The 22770-nt window shown below is 37.7% G+C and overlaps 5 protein-coding genes across 5 annotated transcripts; 3 read left to right on the forward strand and 2 right to left on the reverse strand.

Moving 5' to 3' along the window:
- Positions 1–1330: 1330 nt before the first annotated feature.
- LOC110729176 lies at positions 1331–3460 on the reverse strand. Its single transcript, XM_021908897.1, has one exon. It carries the CDS (start codon positions 3458–3460, stop codon positions 1331–1333), a length of 2130 nt encoding a protein of 709 aa, XP_021764589.1.
- A 717-nt stretch (positions 3461–4177) lies between these two features.
- LOC110729177 lies at positions 4178–5326 on the reverse strand. The gene has a single exon (XM_021908898.1). The coding sequence runs from the start codon at positions 5324–5326 to the stop codon at positions 4178–4180; it is 1149 nt and encodes a 382-aa protein (XP_021764590.1).
- Positions 5327–6184: 858 nt separating this feature from the next.
- Positions 6185–9981, forward strand: LOC110729149 (nudix hydrolase 19, chloroplastic). Its single transcript, XM_021908871.1, has 6 exons — positions 6185–6913; positions 8310–8450; positions 8546–8648; positions 8811–8912; positions 9064–9156; positions 9595–9981. Exons 1-6 carry the CDS (start codon positions 6347–6349, stop codon positions 9885–9887), a joined length of 1299 nt encoding a protein of 432 aa, XP_021764563.1. The 5' UTR covers positions 6185–6346; the 3' UTR covers positions 9888–9981.
- Positions 9982–12938: 2957 nt separating this feature from the next.
- On the forward strand, positions 12939–15500 carry LOC110729148 (aspartate racemase-like). The gene is made up of 2 exons (XM_021908870.1): positions 12939–14082; positions 14912–15500. The coding sequence occupies exons 1-2, from the start codon at positions 13393–13395 to the stop codon at positions 15197–15199; spliced, it is 978 nt and encodes a 325-aa protein (XP_021764562.1). The 5' UTR covers positions 12939–13392; the 3' UTR covers positions 15200–15500.
- A 796-nt stretch (positions 15501–16296) lies between these two features.
- On the forward strand, positions 16297–22356 carry LOC110729150 (NADH-cytochrome b5 reductase-like protein). The gene is made up of 13 exons (XM_021908872.1): positions 16297–16614; positions 17508–17550; positions 18127–18202; positions 18441–18500; positions 18648–18698; positions 19823–19877; positions 19959–20029; positions 20115–20166; positions 20791–20868; positions 21058–21147; positions 21232–21345; positions 21473–21541; positions 21916–22356. Exons 1-13 carry the CDS (start codon positions 16444–16446, stop codon positions 21970–21972), a joined length of 987 nt encoding a protein of 328 aa, XP_021764564.1. The 5' UTR covers positions 16297–16443; the 3' UTR covers positions 21973–22356.
- The last annotated feature ends 414 nt before the right edge of the window (positions 22357–22770 follow it).

Raw genomic sequence — 22770 nt, forward strand, 5'->3', positions numbered from 1 at the left:
ACTTTATTTTCCAACTATTTTTTTTAAGTGAATTTATTTTGGTGACCCAACACAAACTTGACCCGAATAGACCCGACCCGAGTTGACTCGACCGAAATTGACCCGACTCGAAAATTGAACTGAAAATTGATCCTAAATAATGACCCGACCCGAAAAGACTCGACCCGAATTGACCCGACCCGAACTTAACCCGACCCGAACTTGACCTAACCCGAACTTGACCTGAAGTGCTGACCTAAATTTGACCCGAAACCCGATTCGACCCGACTCGACCCGAACCTGACCCGAACATTTGATGACCCGAACTTGACCCGACCTGAATTGACCCGACCCGAACTCGACCCGAATGACCTGTTTGCCAGGTCTCCCCAAGAGAAAAGTAACTCCTGACTGACCTAGTAACCCATGACCTAGTAACCCCTAACCGACCTGGTAACCCCCGACCTAGTAACCCCCGACCTAGTAACCTCTAGTAACCCCAAGTAACCCCCGACCTAGTAACCCCCGACCTATTAACCCCAAGTAACCCCTGGCCGCCGACCTAGTAACCCGAAGTAACCCCTAACCAACCTAGTAACCCCTGACCTAGTAACCCCAAGTAACCCCTGACCGCCGACCTAGTAACCCCTAACCGGACCACCTAGTAACCCCTAAACGGCTCTAGTAACCCCTTACCCACCACCAACAACCACCACCAATGAACCACTACCAACCTAAACGCCTTGCCACTAGCCCCTAACCTACAAACAAACCATTAAAAAAAAATCAAATCAAACAAATATCTTAAAATGTTAACAAGAGTTTCGAATATCACTTCAAATATGGCTAAAAAGGCCAAATTCGACCATGAAAATTCTAGATCTAGAGTTTTCATAGCTGCATTTGGCCTTAAAAACTTTGAACTTGTTTTCCGACTACGTGGTCACCAAACCACCACTACCCTCCCAGTGAAACCACTACTTCCAACGAACGAACCATGAAGACGACTATTGATGACGATTGCGAAATTTGTGTTACGTTCTCTGAGAAAATGAGATAAAGCTTATGGCTTGAAGAAGAAGAAAAGAGGAGAGAGAAAGAGAATAGAGAGGAGAGAGAAAGAATTAAAAAAAAATTGTGGTTGGCCACACGGTGTGGCCAGCCACATATGAAACTTTGTAAATCTTTGATTTAGTTAATATATTTGGGTGGAAAATACGGGAAAATTTTAATCATAGAGCGACATGTGTCAAAATATAATTCGAGTGCGTTTGTTTTTTTTTTTTTTTGACAAGACGAACTAAGAAAGAAAGAAAGAAAAAAACAAAGAAACAAAACTAAAACTAGAAACCTAAAAAGACCACAGTAATAACCGACGCTGACGAGCCTGAAGAGCCAACCAATGAGCCGGAGCAACCCACCGCCGAGGGACTTTCCGAATAGCACAGGAATTAAAACCACCAAGCAGATTCCTTATTTCCTGAAGTAGCCAAATACAAGAAATATCCCAATTGTCTTTAGCACGAAGATAAGTGACCAAGTTTGAACAATCAGTGTAAAGAACCAGCTTATCAAACCCACGATGAGAAACAACTTTAAGAGCCCAAAGACAAGTCTGCAATTCAGAATGAAGCGCCGAAGACGCAAGAAAAGCCCTCGCCCCTCCGCCAATAACCCTATCTGAGTCCAAGTGCCGAAAGATCCAACCAGCCCAAGCTGAAAAGTCCCGAGAATCAAAAGCTCCGTCAAACACCAAGCAAAGAGCATCAAAAGACAAAGAATCCCCGTGAAGATAACTAAGCGAAGAAGTAGACGTAGACCCACATCTAGGACCCGAAAAAATTCTGGAAGCATGGAAGGAACCCCTGAAATCCTGAGCCGCAGAACTACGAGTGACCCAGTCTTGCATAAAATGAAGAACAAGAGCTGGAGAAATAACAGCCTGACGAAACACCTTATGATTGCGCGCAATCCAAATGGACCAAAAGAAGGAAAACAAGCTAACCAATGTTTCCCAAGACTTAGAATGACGCAAATTTGTCACCAATTCCATGACCCAAATGGAAAAGGGGTAATCCCGACAAACAATAAGTGACGAAATATTGGGAGCAGTGGACCAAAGATTAGAGATAAAGGGACAGTCTAGGAAAAGATGATCTTGAGTCTCTTGATCTTGCAAACAGAAAACACAAGTGGAGTCAACAGGAATCCCCCGAAGCCGCAAGATACTACCCAGAGGCAAAGCATTGTGAAGTAACTTCCAACCGAAACAATGCAACTTAGGTAGAAGGGGTAAACCCCAATACTTCTGCCACCAAGAAGACGGGATGTCAGAAGAGCCATGTGAAACGGTAAGACGCCCAAGCAGCATGGCATAAGCCGATTTAGTGGAAAAAGTCCCATCTTTCGAGTAGTTCCAATAAACAAAGTCGTCCATCGGCCTACTCGGTCGTTCCTGAGCCAAGATACGATGAGCTGTAGACGAGTCGAATAACTGATGAACCAAAGAGGTATCCCACGCATAAGAACGCAGATTAATGATAGAAGAAACGTGAGACGGAAAAGGCGTCTCACAATTATCACGAAACAAAACGGGCTCTCCTGGAACCCAAGAGTCTTGAAGAATGCGAACTTGAGTTCCCGAACCAACCTTCCAGGCAACCCCTTCTGATAAGACTGACAACCCATGAACCAAACCTTGACAGCCCCACGAAGCACCCGAGATCCTCCTAGGACTTGAAAGGTGAAAAGAAGGATATTTGGCCGACAAGAGCTTAGAAATGAGGAGCTGAGGGTGGTGATGAATACGCCAACATTGACGAGCCAACAAAACAGAATTGAAGGACTCGAGACGACGAATACTGAGACCACCCATTCCTCTTGGTAAATGCAAAAGGGACTTCGAGCGTAAAGCTAAACCCTTTGAGTGAGGATCCGACTTCCACCAAAACCGGGCTAAAAGATTATCCACCTTAGAGCAAATTGACGAGGGAACTCGGAATACAGACAAAATATGATTGAACGAGGCGACCAAAACCGAGTTAATGATGACCAATTTAGCAGCCGCAGATAGACCTAAAGAAGCAAAGGCCGATAGACGATGAACCACTTTATCAATCAAGAACCCAAACTCTGCCACCTTGCTCCGCCCTAATTCAACGGGAAAACCCAAGTATGAACCCAAGGAAGGTTTACTCTGGAGTTGCAAACTTCTGGCTAGATATTCCCGATAGTCCCATGGAATATTAGGACTGAATTTCACAAAGGATTTCTGAAGATTAATAACCTGACCAGACAACGAACAAAATTCCGACAAAAGAGCAGCAAGATTGTCACAAGCCTCAGGAGTAACTTGCAAAAATAGGAGAGAATCATTTGCAAAAAACAGGTGGGAGATCGAAGGAGCACCACGAGAAATGCGAATTCCTGTAAAGAGAGAGTCCTTTTCAGCTTTTCGAAGCATAGCTGACAGTATTTCCATGCATAGAACAAACAAATAGGAAGACAGAGGATCCCCTTATCGAAGACCGCAACAAGGCTGAAAAGCAGGAAGAGGATTCCCATTCACTAACACCTGATAAGATACCGTAGAGACACACTGACGAATAATGTGGATCCAGTAAGAGGGAAACCCATAAGCTTGAAGAAGCCGGAACAGAAAGTCCCAATTTACCCTATCATAAGCTTTATTCATATCCAACTTAATCGCAGCATAGAACCGCTTAGTAGCCTTGAATTTGTTCATAAAAGACAGCACCTTGTGTGCAATTAAAGCATTATCCGAGAGAAGACGACCTGGAACAAAGGCATTTTGGAAATCTGCTACCAAGCTGGGTAACACCAATCGAAGCCGAGCTGTAAGACATTTTGCTACACATTTGTAGATGACATTACACAGACCAATAGGACGGAACTGGGAAATAGACTCTGGGTTATCCACTTTTGGAAGTAAAGCTAAGAAGGTACGGTTCCAATCCTTTAGCATGTAACCATGAGCAAAAAAATACTGAACCGCCACCACCACTGAAGGTCCTACAGAATCCCATAAAATCTTGAAAAAAGACGAAGGGAAACCATCAGGACCAGGAGACTTACTACCATCAATGCTAAAAATAGCATTGCGAATATCCTCAGAAGAAAAGGGAGCCATAAAAAATTCCTGTTGCGCAGTGGAAAGAGAAGGCAACTGAAGACTATCCTACCAATCTGAATCAAAAGTAGGAGAAGTCTTAGAAGGAGAGTAAAGATCTTTATAAAAGTCTAGAGTGATGGAGGCTATAGTCGCATTGTCACTATGCCAACAACCAGAAGAGTCCCTAAGCCCTAAGATCTTATTCCGACGCTTTCGAGACTGGACTGAGGAAAACAGAAGACGGGAGTGAGAATCTCCTAACGCGTCCCACTTGAGTTTAGCGCGCTGCTGCCAGAAAATATATGCTGCTTGTGCCTCAGCTATCTTCTCATTTTTAGTGGAAAGAAATAAGTAACGATCACTTCGGGAACAAAGAGAATGAGAAGCTTGCTCAACATCAAAGACTAACTGTTTCCAATTTATACCCCAGACTTTTTTATGTGAAATACACCAAGCTAGAAGACGATCTCTAGAAACTGAAAGTTTCCGAGAGAGAGCATACATAGGAGAACCCGGAAAGAACAAGGAGAGTACGGAAGTGATGATGTGATGAACCTCTACAGCAGACAAACACCAATTTTCTATCCTATAAGGACGCTTAATCGGATCAGGATTCGCCGTATCAGACAAAATGATAGCTGCGTGGTCCGAAAATAAAATAGGTTGGTGAATAAGATTGGTGTCTGGATAGTTTAGAAACCAAGTAGAAGAACCATAAGCTCGATCTAAACGTTCAAAAATAGGATCTGAATCCAATCTGTTATTAGTCCAGGTATAACGAGGACCAGTGAAAGGGACATCTATTAAATTCAAACCAAGACGCCAGTTCATAAAATCCAATTGGCCTGGAATAGAAAAATTCCCTCCAAGTTTATCCGAACTATATTCAACTTGATTAAAATCCCCAATAATAACTACATTTGGAATGGACTCCAAAATATTACTAATCAAGTACCAAATATCCAAGCGATTAGCAACATGAGGCGAGCCATACACAAACATCACATATTTTATTTCATCTCCTTGAACTAATTTACATAAATATACATTCTGAGAACTATAAACAGGAACTACTCCTAATGGAGAAAACCAGCATATAAACAACCCACCACTTAAACCTACAGCATCAATACCACAACAAACCAAAAAAGGCAAAGAGGCTAGCTTTTGAGCAACTTTATCTACAGAAATCATAGTTTCCAAAAGACAGACCATATCTAAACCATGAGAGCGGACTAGAGTAGAAATGTAAGGAATTTTAGGGGAGTCCGCTTGACCTAAGCCCCTAGAATTCCAAAGAGCCACTTTCATCCCGAGTCGGGTGACTTTTCCCAGGAAGTCACCGATCCCTCAGAAGAAACATGAGAAGAAGAGCCAATATTTGCTTTACGCTTCTTGTATGGAAGAAAGCAGGAAAGACAAGTGGAATCCGAAAGAGGTTGATGACATCGGGGATAGGAGGAGCAGAAGGTGAAAGCTGTCCGCCGGCCCTTTTACGAGGCCCATGTTGCTTGACCCAATCCCACAATCGTTCACCACTTCTACGCAACTTAAGAGGAGAGCAGGACCGCAATTTGTCTCCCATCTTGCGCAAAGACTGACAACCTGAACTCTTGGGAGGAGAGTTGACCACCACATCCAAAGTCGGAGGGGAAAATGGTGGAGAACAATCCATTGGAACCGCTGTATCCGAAGCAGAGGAGTCTTGATCCAAGGCAGAAAAATCAGGTTCCCTCGGAGTGTTGTCATTAACAGCATTATCAGTTTGGATATCAAGATCAGGAAGGAACTCAAAAGCCGAAGAAGATGAATCCGCCACGTAACCTGAGTTTTCTGATGTGTCAACTGGAAAAGAAGACGAGAGAGAAGGTGACGGAGAAGACACATCAGCAGGCTGCTCCCAATTGCTCGGACCTACGCCACGTAACCTGAGTGCGTTTGTTTGAGTATATATAAAGTAGATCGATTATTCCTGATTCGATTTAATCATAGAATCGCATAAATTTACAAAAATGCCACTATGCCATTGGTCAGAGAGCTGGTGAAAACTCAAATGTATATGATGAATTATTAATCAATAAAAAGAAGAGAAGACATGACATGTACATTTCGATATCCACACAAAAATCACAAAACATGGACGCAACACGTAAACATTGCATCCCCTAACCTTGATCATCATCACCTCTCATCCTCCCTAAAAACCACCGCAAATGAACCAGAGCACCACCACCAATGCCCCTGCTTCTCTCTTCCACAACAACCACTGCATCTCTCTTCCTTAAACTTACCTCTCCACTCTCTCTCCTCCGCTTCTCAACCATGTCTTCCATCAATCTTCAATCCCACGCATTCGCAGGCAACCCCATTAAAGCCAAAACCCCCAAATCAAATGACCCTTTTTCCCCTAATTCAGCCCTTGAAGCTCTTAAATCTCACCTTTTAGGGAATACCCATGACGTCATTGCCCTTAATTTTAAGGTATTGCCTTTCAGAAAAGGGCGCCCTTTGGCGGGTTCTCAGGGTTCTTCCCCAAATTGGCATCTGGGTTGGCTTAGTTTGGGTGATTGTAAGGGTTTATTGGCTGATTCTTCGGTTAGATTTGAGGGAGATTCGTTGGTTTATCTGGGTTCAAAATCAGAGGAAGATTCTGTTTATTGGGCAATTGATGTTTCGGAAGATGATAAATTGGTGGATGAATTGGGGAAGAAGTATTTCTCTTTTGTTGAGCTTAGGACTTTAATGGTGGCTACTGATTGGTCTGATTCTCGTGCTATGGCTGATTTAGCTGTTGCTGGTCATGTATGTATTCTCTTTCTGCTTATATTACATTGATGATTATTCTTTCTTTGATATTTCTGCTAGTTTGGTTAGATTATATTTGATTGTGCCTTTGTGTTTCAAATTGATTACCATCATTTATAGCTAGGTGACACTTTGAGATGATACTTAATACCAATAGAAGTGACAAATAATTGGCTCGTCCCACCGTCACCTTCTTGTGAGTTGTTTTATATGGCAATGATAATTGTCTCGACGTGATCTTATTGAAAATTGTGATGTAGATGGCTAAGAAGGTTTATTTGAGAATGCAATGCAAAATTGTGTTGGTGTTAGGTTTTGTTAGTTGGTGACCTTGGTGTAAGTGTGAGGATGTCTTATACGTAGTATATAAGGGAATGATTGAATAGAGGTGAAAAGTAGTTAGAATTTCGAAGGTCAGTATTTGTAGGTTCTGATTGCTTTGCTAAGAACAAAATAGCTTCTTTAGGTATCAGAATTAGCTCATGAATTAGTAATGTGGTTGTATCTGTTTAATTTTGACTCAATTATGAATGTGCAAAGATGTATTCTTTAATGAGGTTGAAGATCTATTCTTGGTGGTAGACTGGTAGATGTAGTTGTGATTGAGCGTCTTCTTATTTTCCTTCTTATTATTGGAGATGGAAGAAATATGTTTGATATGTGCCAGGAATGTTAATGATTGTTAAAGAAGAGGAGCTTAAAAATGTGAAATTTTATTCATGCTGGTACAATAGGTGGGTTTGGTATACATGATTGTGGTGAATGGAACACATGAATGACAGAGAAACATGAATGAAGCATTTGTATTGTTCATTTTGAATCTTGAAGCTGGAGATGACTCTTGGTTTCTATTTAATGACATCTCATATTGGGAAGTATTAATTTCATGAGTATTATGTGGGAAGATGTAATATGTATGTAGATTAAAACTGTTAGCTATATTCAGTTCTTTAACTTCACATTTAAACAAGAAATTGTAAATATGTAGACTTAAAGTAAATAGATATGCAAGGCTATCTTCCTCAACTCCGTTTTACTATGGGGTTGGGAACTTGGGATTGAATCTGTTATCTAAACATTCAATGACCAAGTTTGTTCCTTTCAAACGTGCTTGAGTTTCTATCATAGTGGCAGTTATACAGCCTTGCTTTGCCAAAATATATGTCCAGTTACTTTGTGTGACTGCTGACGAATCTAGTTCTTTAGCTCTTTCTATTTGATATTGTTCCTCATTCTAATTCAGTGCATAAGCTAAAAATCATTTATCCAGTACTGGTGAATTCAACATTTCAGTTCTAAACAGCTGTCTTGATTCTCTAGCCTCTTAATTTGTTCTCTTGTTCAATTTCCGTCTAACTATGGTCTTATATTTTCTGCGTCTGGTGTTTGTTAGGCTAGAGCATTGCTTGAATGGCATGGAACATCTCGATTTTGCGGTCAGTGTGGAAGTAAAACAATTCCAAGGGAAGCTGGTAAAAGAGTGCAGTGCTCAAATGAACTGTGCAAAAAGAGGATATATCCTCGTGTTGATCCAGTATGATGATGCCAGTCTCTCATTTTTTATGCAATGCAGAAGCAGTGTTTGAACAAATGGAATTAAATTCTTCCTGTTGTGTGTCCTGTTACCAGGTAGTCATTATGCTCGTGATCGACAAGGAAAATGACCGTGCACTTTTAAGCAGACAGTCGAGATTCGTACCTAGAATGTGGAGTTGTTTAGCTGGTTTTTTTAGAGGTTAGTACTCTGCAGAAATATGATGACTCCATAGCTCATTTGTGCCTCCAATTTTGCGATGTGTGACATTATAAGAATCATTTTCTTCTCCTCTCCTTTGTGCTTTCTGCTTCAGTTACTCTGTACCTAAAATATATGTTAATTAATTACATTTGTCTTAGCCCGGAGAGAGTTTGGAAGAAGCAGTGAGAAGAGAAACATGGGAGGAAACTGGGATTGAAGTAGGAGAAGTTGTCTATCATAGCTCTCAGCCGTGGCCTGGTAAGTTCTTTTGGAGCTGATGTCTGAGTAAAAGTCATCTCCTATTTAACTATTTTTTTATGTTGTCATACTGTAATGATCATAGCAGATAAATTTCTGCAATCAGTTTCTTGTCTCAGCTTAACAAACTTTAACTTTTGACCTTTTCCAGTTGGGCCAAGCAGCATGCCCTGCCAGTTGATGGTAGGCTTCTTTGCTTATGCGAAATCTCTTGAAATAACTGTGGATAAGGATGAATTGGAAGGTATGGTTTGCCACATTTTCTCCTATTTATTGTATTATCTTTCTTTTGCCTTACTCATTTGGACATGAAACTCAAAGTAGTTTGATCTCAATACTTCCTTCATTACTTGATGACTTTTTAGACTACTTATGGGACCTCATTTTATTACTAATAAGTAAAAATAAATGTAACTATTATAATTGTTGTTGGGTTAACCTCAGTATAATTTTAATATATTGACTTTATTTATTTATTTATTTTTTTAACAAAATTAGTTATCAAGAGTCAAAGTTTTCATTGGTAATCATGAAAGTCAACGATTTATGTATTGAGAAATAGAGGAAGTATTACTTAGGTAAGAACTTACAATTAACTGTTCTATACTTGATTAATGGATTGTGAATATCAGCTTATATCTGATCTATTTTACGTCTCTAATGTATGTATGCGGTTGTTTAGATGCCCAGTGGCATAGCAGAGAAGATGTCAAGAGAGCTCTTACATTTGCTGAATACGAGAAGGCACAAAAAACAGCTGCTGCCAAGGTGGAGCAGATTTGCAAGGGGGTCACGCAGAGTCAGAACCTCTCCTCGGACTTCAACACTGAAAGCGGAGAGCTTGCGTCCATGTTTATTCCCGGGCCTTTTGCAATCGCCCACCACCTCATATCTACTTGGGTCTTTCAAGGGGCACCAGTAAGCAGTTCTAACAGTGCACTTAAAGAGCCTAATAGTTCTCTTTCAAATCTGTAGCTGCTAACTTCTTTTCCTCTCCTAATTTATTTTTAATTTGTAGCTTATTGTGATTATTCTTATTTCATCAGAAACAAATATTCTTTGCCTGTGACGTATATCTATAATGATTTTTACGCAATACCACTACCTTCGTTCTTTTTTATTCTACTCACGTGACATCTTGTTGGAATCATTACAATTTGTAGGATCCAAATATCTAATTTTTCATACGCTTGTGCGTAATTAAAGATATTATGGGTCAAACATGTGTGTTGGAGACCGTGCAAAATGCAAGTGAGTAGAACAAAAAAGAATGAAGGGAGTATGATCAAATAGTCCCCAGTCCCCCGCCCCCCTTCCATAATTTCTTCTTCTGTTTATCCCATGAGTCCATGACCCCATGAGCTCTCAATACCAGTCTGAGATCAGGTGGGTGCACTCCCACAGTGTGTCTGTCTCTCGCCTCAGTGATAGATTTCTGATTACAGCAATTAAATACTGATTACAGACTTGAGCCAAATATACCTTGGCACATTGGTGTCCTTACTCTTGGGAACACATATGGGGTTATTGGGTCTCAGCACCTTGTGTAACCCTGAAAGTAATTGAGGACATTGTAGTGAAAAGTTCTTGTCATCAATAACTTACTACGGAGTACATGTTTCTTTCTGTCATGCAACCCTCCCCTATACTCCCTCTTGTGCGAATATGCTTAGGTTTTACTTTGTTAACCTAGAAAACAGGGCATTGGACAACTCTTATAATGGTAGGGAAATTAGTGTCTTTGGAACTCCAGTCAAGTCATATGTTCCTCTGAAGTCTGAAGTATCTGTTTTTAGTATTAACAGTTGCAATTGGCTTTCGTTGAGAATATAGTGTGAGCATTATATTGAGATAGATGAAAAAAATAAAGTGCTGATGTTATTAATATCCAGGAGGAGTATGTCTGTATGTGCCTAGTTCTATTTCATAAGTTTGAGTGCGGCTACATATAAGAAAATGAAAAGTCCTCATGGTGGGTGAATAGACTCATTTAAACTACCTAAATCTGGTCTGTTGTTGCAGCAACATTAAGTCCGTACCCTGTTGCTGCATAATCGAGGCTGTTACGTACTGAAATATGTTACAAATTGACTAGGAAAGAAATTGTAATCATGTCTGATAGGAAAACAAATCACTCTCAATCCACGGATTAATGATTTAACCATCTATCATTCAACTGCTAATAGCAGTCGTTACGGTTTACACAATGACTTGTTGATCGAGGATTAGACAAAATTTACAGTGTACTGCGCAAGTCGATATTATAGTGATGGAATTTGTCACTAGAGCATTCCAATATCAACTTGGCTGCTGTCACATGCCCTCAACGATAAGAAACTGTCTCAATAATTCATACTAAAACAATTTACATCTTAGTTGAGTTATTTCTGCCGTTCACTGAACTGTCACATACCAATAAAACTTTGGACCCCCCAATTCTGGTGTCTCTATCAAGGCATCTATCAAATGTTTTTCCAGAAAATTTGGTTAGGTATATACCAATTACCTATTTTTCTAGAAAAGTAGATAGTAACATGATGACTACAGAGTTTTTTTGTGTGCTGGGGGGGAGGGGGGATGATACCGTGGTTGTAAATTGTAATGACCGTACTGTAACCAACACAGTAACACTCTGTGCTTGGCGCTTGCCCAAATTATAACTACTGTATGTTTAGTACATGACCAGGGGCGAACCCATGAAGGAACAAGGGGGGACCCTTGTCACCCACTTTCGGGAAAAAAAAACAGAGGAAAAAAAATTTAGAAAAAAAAATAAAATTGGAAAAATAGTTATATAAAATTGAGTGTAAGAATAAACAAATTGTTTGCCTTAGCTAAGTTGGTAGTGGGCTAAAAATAGTCAGGGGGCCCAATTTTAGGTTTACCTAGATTAGGGTTCGAATCCCCCTTGTAACATCATTCATTTTTTATTTTTTAGTGTTTTATTTTAAGTTATTTTGACTTTTACCACCCTCGAAAACGAAAAATTTGGTATTACCACCTCCATAAAAAAAAGTTTTATTTTACGACCACATAAAAAAAAAATTGGCTGTTACCACCAATCACCGCCAACTAACGGAAATATATAAATTAATAAATAAAAAAAACGAAACCCAATAATATGGTGACACGTGGACATGATAGGCCCTACTAACGAATTTATGGACAGAATCCGTTAGTTGGCGGTGATTGGTGGTAAAACTCAATTTTCATTTTTTTTATGTGGTGATAAAATAAAACTTTTTTTTTATGGAGGTGGTAAAAACAATTATGCTGTTTTTTAGAGGTAATAAAAATATAAAATTCCTTTATTTTAACCAAACCACTCGACTACTCCATTATTTCTATTTCCCAACCACGAGGCACGAACCACCACCTACGCAACCACGAGTCATGGACTGCAGCAAACATCTTCGGCAAATGTTTGTTAAGAAATTAACATCACAAGATAATATGGCATTCGAATCCCCCTTGTAACATCACTCCTTTTTTTGGGGGGTGTTTTATTTCAACCATACCACTCGACTACTCCCTTATTTCTATTTCCCAACCAAACCCAAATTACTTGTATTGTGTACCCGTTTTAATTTTTTTAAATAGGTTGATGTTAGTTGAATTATCGAAATTGTCCCCCCATTGACAAATTTCTAGGTCCGCCACTATACATGACGGGGTATTTACAGGTCGTAGGGACTTAATAGGAGTCATTTTTGGAACCTTGAAGATTAAAAGAGCAGCAATTTTTGATTATTCGGTACTTATTAATTGATATAGAATTTTTGCTAACTACATCTATTCATTGGAGACTTGGAGTTTGTCCTTGTTCACTAGTAAGGTTTCCATTCTAACTTGGAGTCCATGTGGTCCAGGTAGCAATGAAAGAGTAAAACTATGTACATCCGTGTCGCTGTGTGAGTGCATGTGTAATTTTCTTTCTTATGCTTCTCTTTTACTGCAGGGTTACTGCTTAATCTTTTAAGCCATGCCTTGTGTGTGTGTGTGTTTTTTTTCTAACGCAATTGTTCTTCTGACTATTTACGATTCCAAAAAAGATTCAATAAAAATCATAGAGTTTTTTTTTTTTTCTGCTGGTCTATTTTGTCTCGTTGATTGTTTGATACATAAAACCAAGCATTGAAGTTTGTAGGCCCTTGCTCAGTGATAGTACAAAAGGGCAATAATTTAGATTCCTAATTTCCTATACAACCTTCCAATGTCAATAAAGCCCCCAAAACTTTGGGAGAGTATAAACCTGCCTCATGCGTCTTAATTCTGTATGTTATTTCATGGCTCTGTAATTACTCTTATTTTTAAATCTTGCCTTTTCTTTTATTTTTCTGTGTTTTTAATCTGTAGGAGAAAAGTGTTCTGTTTTTTTATGTGGCTGCACTCTGCAGACAAAAATCATTATCATTAGTGATTGATATTTTATGTACTCCGTATATGTATACCTGATGCTGTACTTGGACTTGGAGTAGGCATGGGATTTTCATTTGCTCCCCCGAGTTATCCCTTGAATGTAGTGAATGACGTAAATAAAAATAAAAACAAGCTGTGCATGATAAGATCACTTCCTTCTTCATCTTTGGTTTCCCTGCAGTTCTCTTCTCTTCCTATAAAAACTGATCAAAACAAGAAAATTACATCAGAACCTCAGAATTGTAACAGTTCCTCAAGTGCTTCTCCCAGTTACAGCCAAGAAAATACTGTTGGAATCATTGGAGGTGTGTCTGTTCTTACCACATTGATCTTTCTTGAGAAGTTTGTGCTATGGAGCTCAAGAGATAAATACGACACTGTCCCTTTCATTGTCTGCAGTGATCCAACATCTCCTTCAAGCCGTGAGTACATTTCTAACACCAATGATGGTAGACCACCTTCTGGATTAGACCAAGTTAGAATGGTTGAGAATCTGAGAGGTAAGAGGTTGTTCCTTGAAGAAGGGGGAGCACGATGCATTGTCATGCCTTGCCATATTTCACATGCTTGGTATGGAGAAATATCACTAGGGAGTAAGCAGCCTTTTCTTCATATGGCCGAGTGTGTTGCTTTAGAACTCAAGGAAGCAAGATTTAGGCCTCTAGAAGCTGGAAGCGGTGTCAAAGTTGGAGTTATAGCAACTGATGCTACCCTAATGGCAGGATTTTACCAGGAAAAACTACAGGACCAGGTATAATTATATTATTTTTGGTATATCAATGTATTGATTTTATTTAGTGCGGCAAAAATTTTTATGTATCTGCTGTTGAATTTCTCTCAAGTCAGATTTTGTAGTGGAGTGTTATTCTTTTGAGTCCTGAAAAAGAACTTAGCCTCTTTTGTCTTCATCAGGCTTGTGCAAAAGATGGAAAACAAAAATACTTGTCCATCTTAGACCAAGTTGAACGAGATTTATAGCTTAGTATTTCAGACTAGATTGAAGGTTTTAGCAAGGTTTCTGCTACTTCATGCAAAAAGTTTTCACAAAGTAGCAAGACATTCAGTTAAACTTACTGATATATTTTGTTTATCCAGTAGCCAGTGTAAGCAGGCATGTCAAACACCAGGTTTTTAGTTCTGTCAACCTAATTTATCAAGTTTGAAGTGTTTTTGTACCAACCCTTAACGAGTTTTTGACGTTTTCACAAAAATTTGATTGTGTTTCCCTAAGTCAGGTGCAATTTTTTGCTTTCTTGTTGTTTGAAGTGATTTTTCAAACTTTCTCATTGGTTTTCAAGATTTAAAGCCAAGTTTCCTTTGATCAGCATTCCTGATGGATCAAATTTTGACCGGTCTATGAGTTAGCTATGTACATCAACCCTTAGACTTCTCCATTGACAGAAGCGTTGTGCTTTTGATTGATGTTCTGATTTTGGTGTGAGTAGGATCCATTCATTGTGCTAAACACAAAAATGAACGTTCCTGAGAATTCTGTCTACTATCTTAATTCTTGACTTTTATTAGCAGTCTACAATGTTGCTATAATGCTATTGACTTCTGAATTCTGACAATTGATACAGGGGTTTGAGGTGGTGTTGCCAGATAAATCAACCATGGAGCATGCCATATACCCGGCTATAAACTCCTTGAAGCGGAAAGACATGAAGGGAGCTCTTAACCTGTTAAGAATCGCGATTCAGCTCCTTCTGGTGAAATCTGTTAACATTGTGATCCTTGCCTCCCATGAACTGCAATGTCTGTTACCACATGATGATCCCCTTGCTAAGAAATGCATTGATCCGATGGATGCTTTGGCAAGATCAGCTGTAAGATGGGCAAAATCTGCAAAAGATACACGAGAAATTTAGATGATATAGAGTTCTTGGTTTCCTAATGATATTAATCCTGTACATTAGTACTTAGGTTCAGCCAACTACTGTAAGATTCTCCTTAGTTCACTTGATGTTGTTGCCTTACTTTTGGACACAAGTACCCTCCACAAAATTTAGAAGTTTAATTTTGAGTTGTGTTTCTTTATTAAGCTATATATACTTCGGTTATTATTGAGGGTGAAGTCTTATCCTTTTCCTTCTCTCAAAGGCCTAATGTATAATTCTAGACTATGTAACTTTGTGAGGAGCCTTAAAGTGATAGCTTATTAACATTCAATTGCTCTAATATCCATTATACAAGTATAAGTAGTTAAATTCCTAACTAAATTTGGTTATACTTTATTTAATTCAAAAATATATTTTTTCATGCATTGCACTTCAGCATTGTTTTATTTATTTATTTATTTAAAGTGAACTTATAAACAAGTGTGTCTAAATAAAAAGTTAACTTATAGATACAAATTAAGTCGTGACTCTTCCCTTTATCCTTATTTTCGTAGTCAACCAACTTTTCTTACACAACCAAATAACCAATGTTTATTTGTAGCTATGCAAGTCACTATTCGTGGCTCCAAAACGGATTTCTTGTTACATCCATTTGAAATCTAGGAGTATGGTAGAGTAGAGGCCTTTTATTCTCCACCGTGGCTTCTACCTTGCTATGGCTAATGAGACCCGTAAAATTCACTTAGAATATCACCATTTGCTTGTTTTCAACGTTGTCCTTTATAAATTGGAACCGTTGTGAATTGAATAATGTCTAACATGATCGAAATTGTCCATAAAATCTTTCAATGTTTTGATAATTGGCAAGAATCACCTAACTCTTCAAGAAACTAATTGAACAATCAATCGGATAACCTCAATAAAATAATAGATGTCATTAGACTTCCCAGGTAAGTACATTTGGTTGTTGACTTCTTGTAATTATTCTTTCATAAACTCTATACCATTTTTAAAATATAATATGTTCAGGTTAACCTCAAAAGATTTTTTTTTTTTTTTTTTTTTTTTAAGATCAAAAGAAAAAATTCTTACCATACCATTCCATCAAAAAAAAAAAAAAAAAAAAATCATCTAGACCTTCCACGTAACACTCTCACTCTCCTTATTGGAGTAGTAGATTCTTTTCTTCTTCTTTCTCGACTTTGTCGTCTTCTCCAAATTTGAGCTCTTAAACCCTTGTTTTACTCTTCTCTGTGAATTTGTGATCTGAGAAAATGACATTGTTCTTCAGAAGATTAGCAAAATCAGCTCCAGTTGCATTATCCAATGCATTTAAGGGCTATCAAAACTCCAATTCTTACACCTCTCGTAACCCTTTTGGAGTAGTTGCCGCTTCAATTTCTGGAGGAATCTCACTTTATTACCTCACTTCTTCCCCAAATTTGGTAAATTTTCGGCTTTATTTCATCTGGGTTTTCCTTCAATTTCTCAACGCTTGTAATGCTTCTTATTTTTTGATGATTTTCTTTTGGTATATTACTTTGTTTTTCTTTGATCGAATGAGGGAGGTTTTTAATCTCTGATACTCGTATTTGGTTTTGAATGGTAATTTTATGATTATTATCATTTTAAGTCGAAATGGATTAATGGGTCAATAATTGTTGGTAGGTAGGCTGTTCATCAAATTGGTTGTAGGTATCATTGTTGTTTGCAATTGCAGCTTCTTTGAATTTGATATTGCTGATTAATTTGTTTTGCTGTGATAGTGGTATGATTGTATGAATGTATGGTAATGGTATGTTGGTTTTATAGATTAATATTCATTGATACTTAATTGATTAGTGATGATGGAACTGTTATCTATGGTGTGTTAGGTTCCAATTTGGATTTTGGATAATTTGTTGGGAGCATCTGGGTGTATTTTTTTTATTGCTGTCGAAATGGGTTGTGGCTCGATAATTTTGGATTAATTTGAGGGATTTGTGGAGTGAATCCTATAAGTAGTAGATAGTCAGATACTGAATTTCGATTATCCATGCTTATGTTGTTGTCTAACCCCTTTGATTGGGACCGTACTTGGATGATTCTCTACGACCAATTTTGCTAGCCTTTCATTTCTTTGGTTGTATTTAGGGCTTTTGATGTGAAGCTTTTTGTTCATCATGTCAAATTCTGTGGTGTATACGTTCGAATAGGTTACTTATTTCATTTTGCACATTCAGTATGCTAGTTTTGAGAACCAATATAAATAAGATTTGAATTTTTTCTTTTTTCTTTTTTATGTTTTGTGGCCAAGTCACAAATTAGATTTTACAGCTCTACCATTATGTCTTTGCAGGCTCATCTGGATTCAATCAATGAAGAAACACAGAAGAAAGTAGGTGAGTTTTCTTTTTACCATTGCTTAATTAGTGTGATTCTCAGCCTCTGCTACACTATGAATTTATTTTCTCTTCATGTAATCATGTTAGATCATTGATTGTTTACGGTGAAAGAATGTACAAATTACTCAACAAGTTTTTATATACTCAATTTAGTAACTTAAATGGCTATAAATACTTTTGGTATTTCTTTCCACCTCCCCTTCCTATTATTCACTGTTTTCATTTAAGGTTTCTTGCCTTGTTCAACTCTTTTATCTGCCCCACTGTCTACCCCTTCTTCTTACAGAGAGAGGAGAACGTTGAAAGGATTTTATTTTTTTTATTTTTTTGAATTTTTGAAAAGGTGGAAAGGATGTTTTTAATTCATCATATATAGAGGCAAGCAAGTGGTCAGTGCCGTCAATCTGATCTTGGCTTACATGATAAGTCTCAAAACCTTAATTGATCAATCAATCAATCAAAGCCTTAATCCCATAACCCAACCTTGATTGATGATTATTTATTTATTTATTTTAACAATGATTTTTCTCCTAGCTGTATATATCTTTGACTGAAAACTTGTGTAATTTCCAGCACTGAATCCAGATAAGTGGCTTGAGTTCAAACTGCAGGAGAGTGCAACTGTCAGCCATAATACTAAGCTCTACAGGTTATACTCCTGTTTAATGCATGTTAAAGTTTCTTTTGCTTTTGATTCTTTTGATTTATTAAAAGTGTTGAATAATTTCTTGTAATGAGGCTGCTATATAATTTTCTTCTGAATCTTTCAAAGATGTGACTTTGACACATTAATGGTGCTTGAGAATTAATATTAGAGGAAAATTCTTATGGCCTTTTGACATCTGATACAGTTGTAAAGTCATATAATTGGTGTTCTGAAATTGTAGGTTCTCATTTGATCCTGAAGCCGAGTTAGGTCTTCACATTGCTTCTTGCCTCCTCACAAGGTACATTTTCTATTCCTAAATGTATGATCTACTCAATGACCTGTATTGCCTCCAGGTTGTAGCATTTTAGAATAAGTTTTTTCTTGCCTTGTGATACCTTTTAAATCTACGCACTTATATTCTTAACAATCATGCTTCTTTGTGTAGAGCTCCCACAGGGAAAAATGATGAAGGGAAAACGAAATATGTCGTTCGACCGTAAGTTTCTTCTTGAGCAAAACATGATTATTATGATTTCTTCTTCCATTATCTCTTCTGCCTTTGTGTCTAATAGAAATATATAGTCTAGTATGACACAGATGAATCATCATAATTCAGAAACTGCTTTATTAATTTGTTTGTCTAGCTATACATCCAACTACAGCTTGCACTTACATTCTGTGTACCCATTGACATGTACTTGAACTTAATTAGTCTCTTTTTGTAAATATATGTATCCTCACTTATAGAAATATTGGATATGTAAAACTTGTTTTCTTGTAGCACCACTAGTTATCTTTCTTTGTCTTGGTAATAATTCAAAGGATAATAACACATACCAACACTTCTATTGTAAATCTTCATCTGCTTGTTGGGTCATAAACACCACATTGTCATGCAGGTTGAGCATCCTAAATCTAAGATTAAATCAAACATATAATTAGGATTGCTATCTTCTCTACTGTAATCTTTTTGTGATAGTTTTCGCTTACTGGAACAAATTATATAAATTGAGATGTGGAAGCCTTTTTCCGTTAGAGAGTTCTCAAAGTTGGTGTCTTTAGTTTTAAGTAGTGAACAGAGATTGGAAGGAGGCTTCATCTACAACTCTGGTACTACTATAATCAATTGCAGCATGTTAGCACACTTTCCACATTGTTGCAGTACTATAACGTTAAGGCCCTTCTGTGCAAGAAGCTCTGGAAAGTTTTACCCGTTATAGATTCTCTATAATAGTATGATCCCATAGTGTGGTAGTGTTGCATGCATAAATTTGCTCGACTTTCTTTTCCACTGAGGGAATTCCTCTGTTGGGTACATGTTTAATAGTGTAATTGTTTGGTAGCACCACCTGGAAATTGCAGATATCCTGTGCTTCTGTCTTTTCAGGTTCACATTTTGGTATAATTCATGAAAACTATATCTGAATTCCTGTCCATGACAAGTCTAGTTTTTCTATGTTAGAGGTTTTTTAAACATGGCTATCAAACCAATGATCAGTGAAAACATGTCATTCGATGGAATGTCGTATTTCTCTGTCTTACTTAAAGGTTGAATGGATGTTTTTTTTTTGGGGGGGTCTACGACTTTGTATTCCTGATTTTTTTGCGAATTGTTTTCAGGTACACTCCCATTTCCGATCCTGATTCCAAAGGGTACTTTGATTTAATGATCAAGGTCTGTCAACTTCTATCGTAGACTTGTTTCCTCATTTTATTATTTAGTTGTTAGCTAACCACTCTGTTTGTTCAAATACAGATATATCCAGAAGGTAAAATGAGTCAGCATTTTGCAAAACTCAAACCTGGTGATGTTGTAGAAGTCAAAGGGTAAGCTGCTCCACCATTTTATTAGTGTTGTTTAGGATTTCAGTGCAGTTATTGATCAAGTTTGCTTATTTGAATTCTTGTGCAGACCCATTGAGAAGCTCAGGTATACTCCCAACATGAAGAAACACATCGGCATGGTAAGAAACACACCGGCTTGGAACTTTCATGCTAAGTGTATTTGAGAATTTGTTAGATCTGACAAATGAGAGTAATATTACCATTTTATTAACTTTGGCATTATCATGGTGGTGGTAGCTTTGCCCTTTGCCTATGGCATCGTCTGAATGTTGAACCAATTGGAAACTCGATTTGTATATAACTGATGATTTGCCTGAGTACTAACACTTAAAAGTTTGGGTGGTGGTCCTTGTTGTGAAGATAGCCTCATTATCTACATCTTCAGTCAGTACTACTGCGAACCAATCGAGACTTGGGTTTTCACTAGTGTCGGTGGGTCATGGTTGCTGTGAACTCTCCAGTATTGAGCCTCTTGTCCTTCTTCCTTCATTTTATAATACTTATGTTGAAAGTCTTAAATGAATTGGCCATCGCAGGAAGCGAGGGGGGGGGGGTCATATAGTTATGCAAGATCATGTTTTTGGTCAGTGTCATTGTTTCCTTGGAAAATTCTATCAAATTACCTACGCCGCCTGCTGATAGAGGACTCAGGACTTTGCCTTACTTTTAATTAAATGTTGTAAACTCTTTGTTTAAAAGTATTCTGTGGGATGATGTTTCGTATACTCCCAATTGGTGTCCAGATTGCTGGTGGGACTGGTGTCACTCCAATGCTTCAAGTAGTTGAGGCTATTCTGAAGAATCCAGATGATAAAACTCAGGTTAGCTACCTTTTGCTTTGGTACTATGTATAAAATTTGTTTCAGCATTCCTTTGTACGAAGAAATATTTGAAAAAAGGGCTAATAATTTCATAATATTGTCAAAAAAAAAAAAAAAAAAAAAAATCCAACATCAATGTTATTATGAATCTGGATTTTCATAGTTATTAGCTATCAATTGATCTTACAGGTATCACTGGTCTATGCAAATGTCTCTCCTGATGATATTTTACTGAAGCAAAAGCTTGACATACTTGCCACTAGCCACCCTAATTTTAAGGTACTGTTGTTTGATTACTGATCAAATTCTGTCATCAAATTTGACAAATCAGGATGCTGAAGGTTTCAATGAAATAATATTTAGGTATTCTACACTGTTGACAATCCATCAAAGGACTGGAGAGGCGGAGTAGGCTATGTCTCAAAGGATGTTGTCACAAAAGGCTTACCTGGTCCTGGGGACGATACTCTCATCATGGTAAGATAAAGATAGCTCTTTCAACTACTAGTCATTGGTTTTTGAATTTCCATCTACAGCAGGTGAATTGAAGCCTTTATTCCTTTCTCTCTCATTTTTTGACTTTCATCTGCTCTTTTAAATCCAGGTATGTGGTCCTCCTGGTATGATGCAAAGTATATCTGGTGACAAGGCTAAAGATTACTCACAAGGAGAGGTATGGAGTATCAAAAACACTTCTGTTGCTACATTAATTGTCTAACATTTACAGAACCTAAACTCGCCTTAGACTCCTAGTTTAGATTTCTAATCTCTCCATCCTGAACTTATAGGGCGCATTTTTAGTGTTAACAAGCTGGAAATTACACCATAACTATCTACAAGTATCATCTATTGAATTTTTACTTTGAGATGACCTAATATGGATTTGTGCCCTATTATTTTGTGGGCGGAATCAGTATATGCTTGAGCTGCCTAAGGTCTTGCTGCATGGTGTTGCTAATTTTCTACAATAACCAACTTCAGTATTCCTATTTGGTGTTGACTCAAGTCATCATTATTGATTCATAGCAATGGTTTCCTGTTTTGCAGGTAAGTGGAATACTCAAGGAACTTGGATATACAAAAGAAATGGTCTACAAATTTTGAGGGATCCTGCAAAATTACAGAAATAGGAAAGGAATTTGGATAACATAGTAAGCATCTTGTAGCTTGAAGGGCACAAGTTTGTTATAAGTAGGAAATAATTTGATGAAGGTGCTCTGCTTTTATGGGTTTCGTGCCTTGGAGAAATGGACACTTGTTTTCTGCGCATTCACCAAACTGAAGAAACATTTGTAGGGCGTTTTTCAAGCTCTATTGTTGAAATGAAATGAGTATTGTTGGCTCATTTTGTAGATTTTCTTACATATATGTGAATGTGATAATCCACAAATGAATTGGGGATTTATTTCATAAAATTCAACAAGATACTACCCCTTCTTTTGAGTTTAAAATTGATAATGAATTAAATATGCTTTGGGATAGTTTTCATTTGCTCTTTGGCAATTTATGTGACGTGGCGATTATTATTTTTTTGATTAACGGGGGCATTTGGAATGTGGGAGTGGGAGTTTGGGGATTAAAAGGTGGGAATGAGATTTGGAATTAATTGATGGGAATACATAAAAATATGTTAATATCTTGTTTGGATAGTGGGTGGGAATATATAGGGAATAACAATTTTTGTAATACCCTTGTTAAAATTTCTTTTTCTTAATGGCAAAAATGTCATTTGGTATCTATTTTCATTCTCATTCTCATTCTCATTCTCATTCTCATTCATTTATTATCTACTCTCCCTAGGTAATACGAGTAAAATAATGAACACCCTCTAGTGGTTTTAATATTGAACACTTCAAATGGCATACATGGCTTGATGTCTAATATTTACAGATGGTACCTTGG

This window comes from Chenopodium quinoa, unplaced genomic scaffold, assembly GCF_001683475.1.
Source record: "Chenopodium quinoa cultivar QQ74 unplaced genomic scaffold, ASM168347v1, whole genome shotgun sequence".
Lineage (NCBI taxonomy): Eukaryota > Viridiplantae > Streptophyta > Magnoliopsida > Caryophyllales > Amaranthaceae > Chenopodium > Chenopodium quinoa.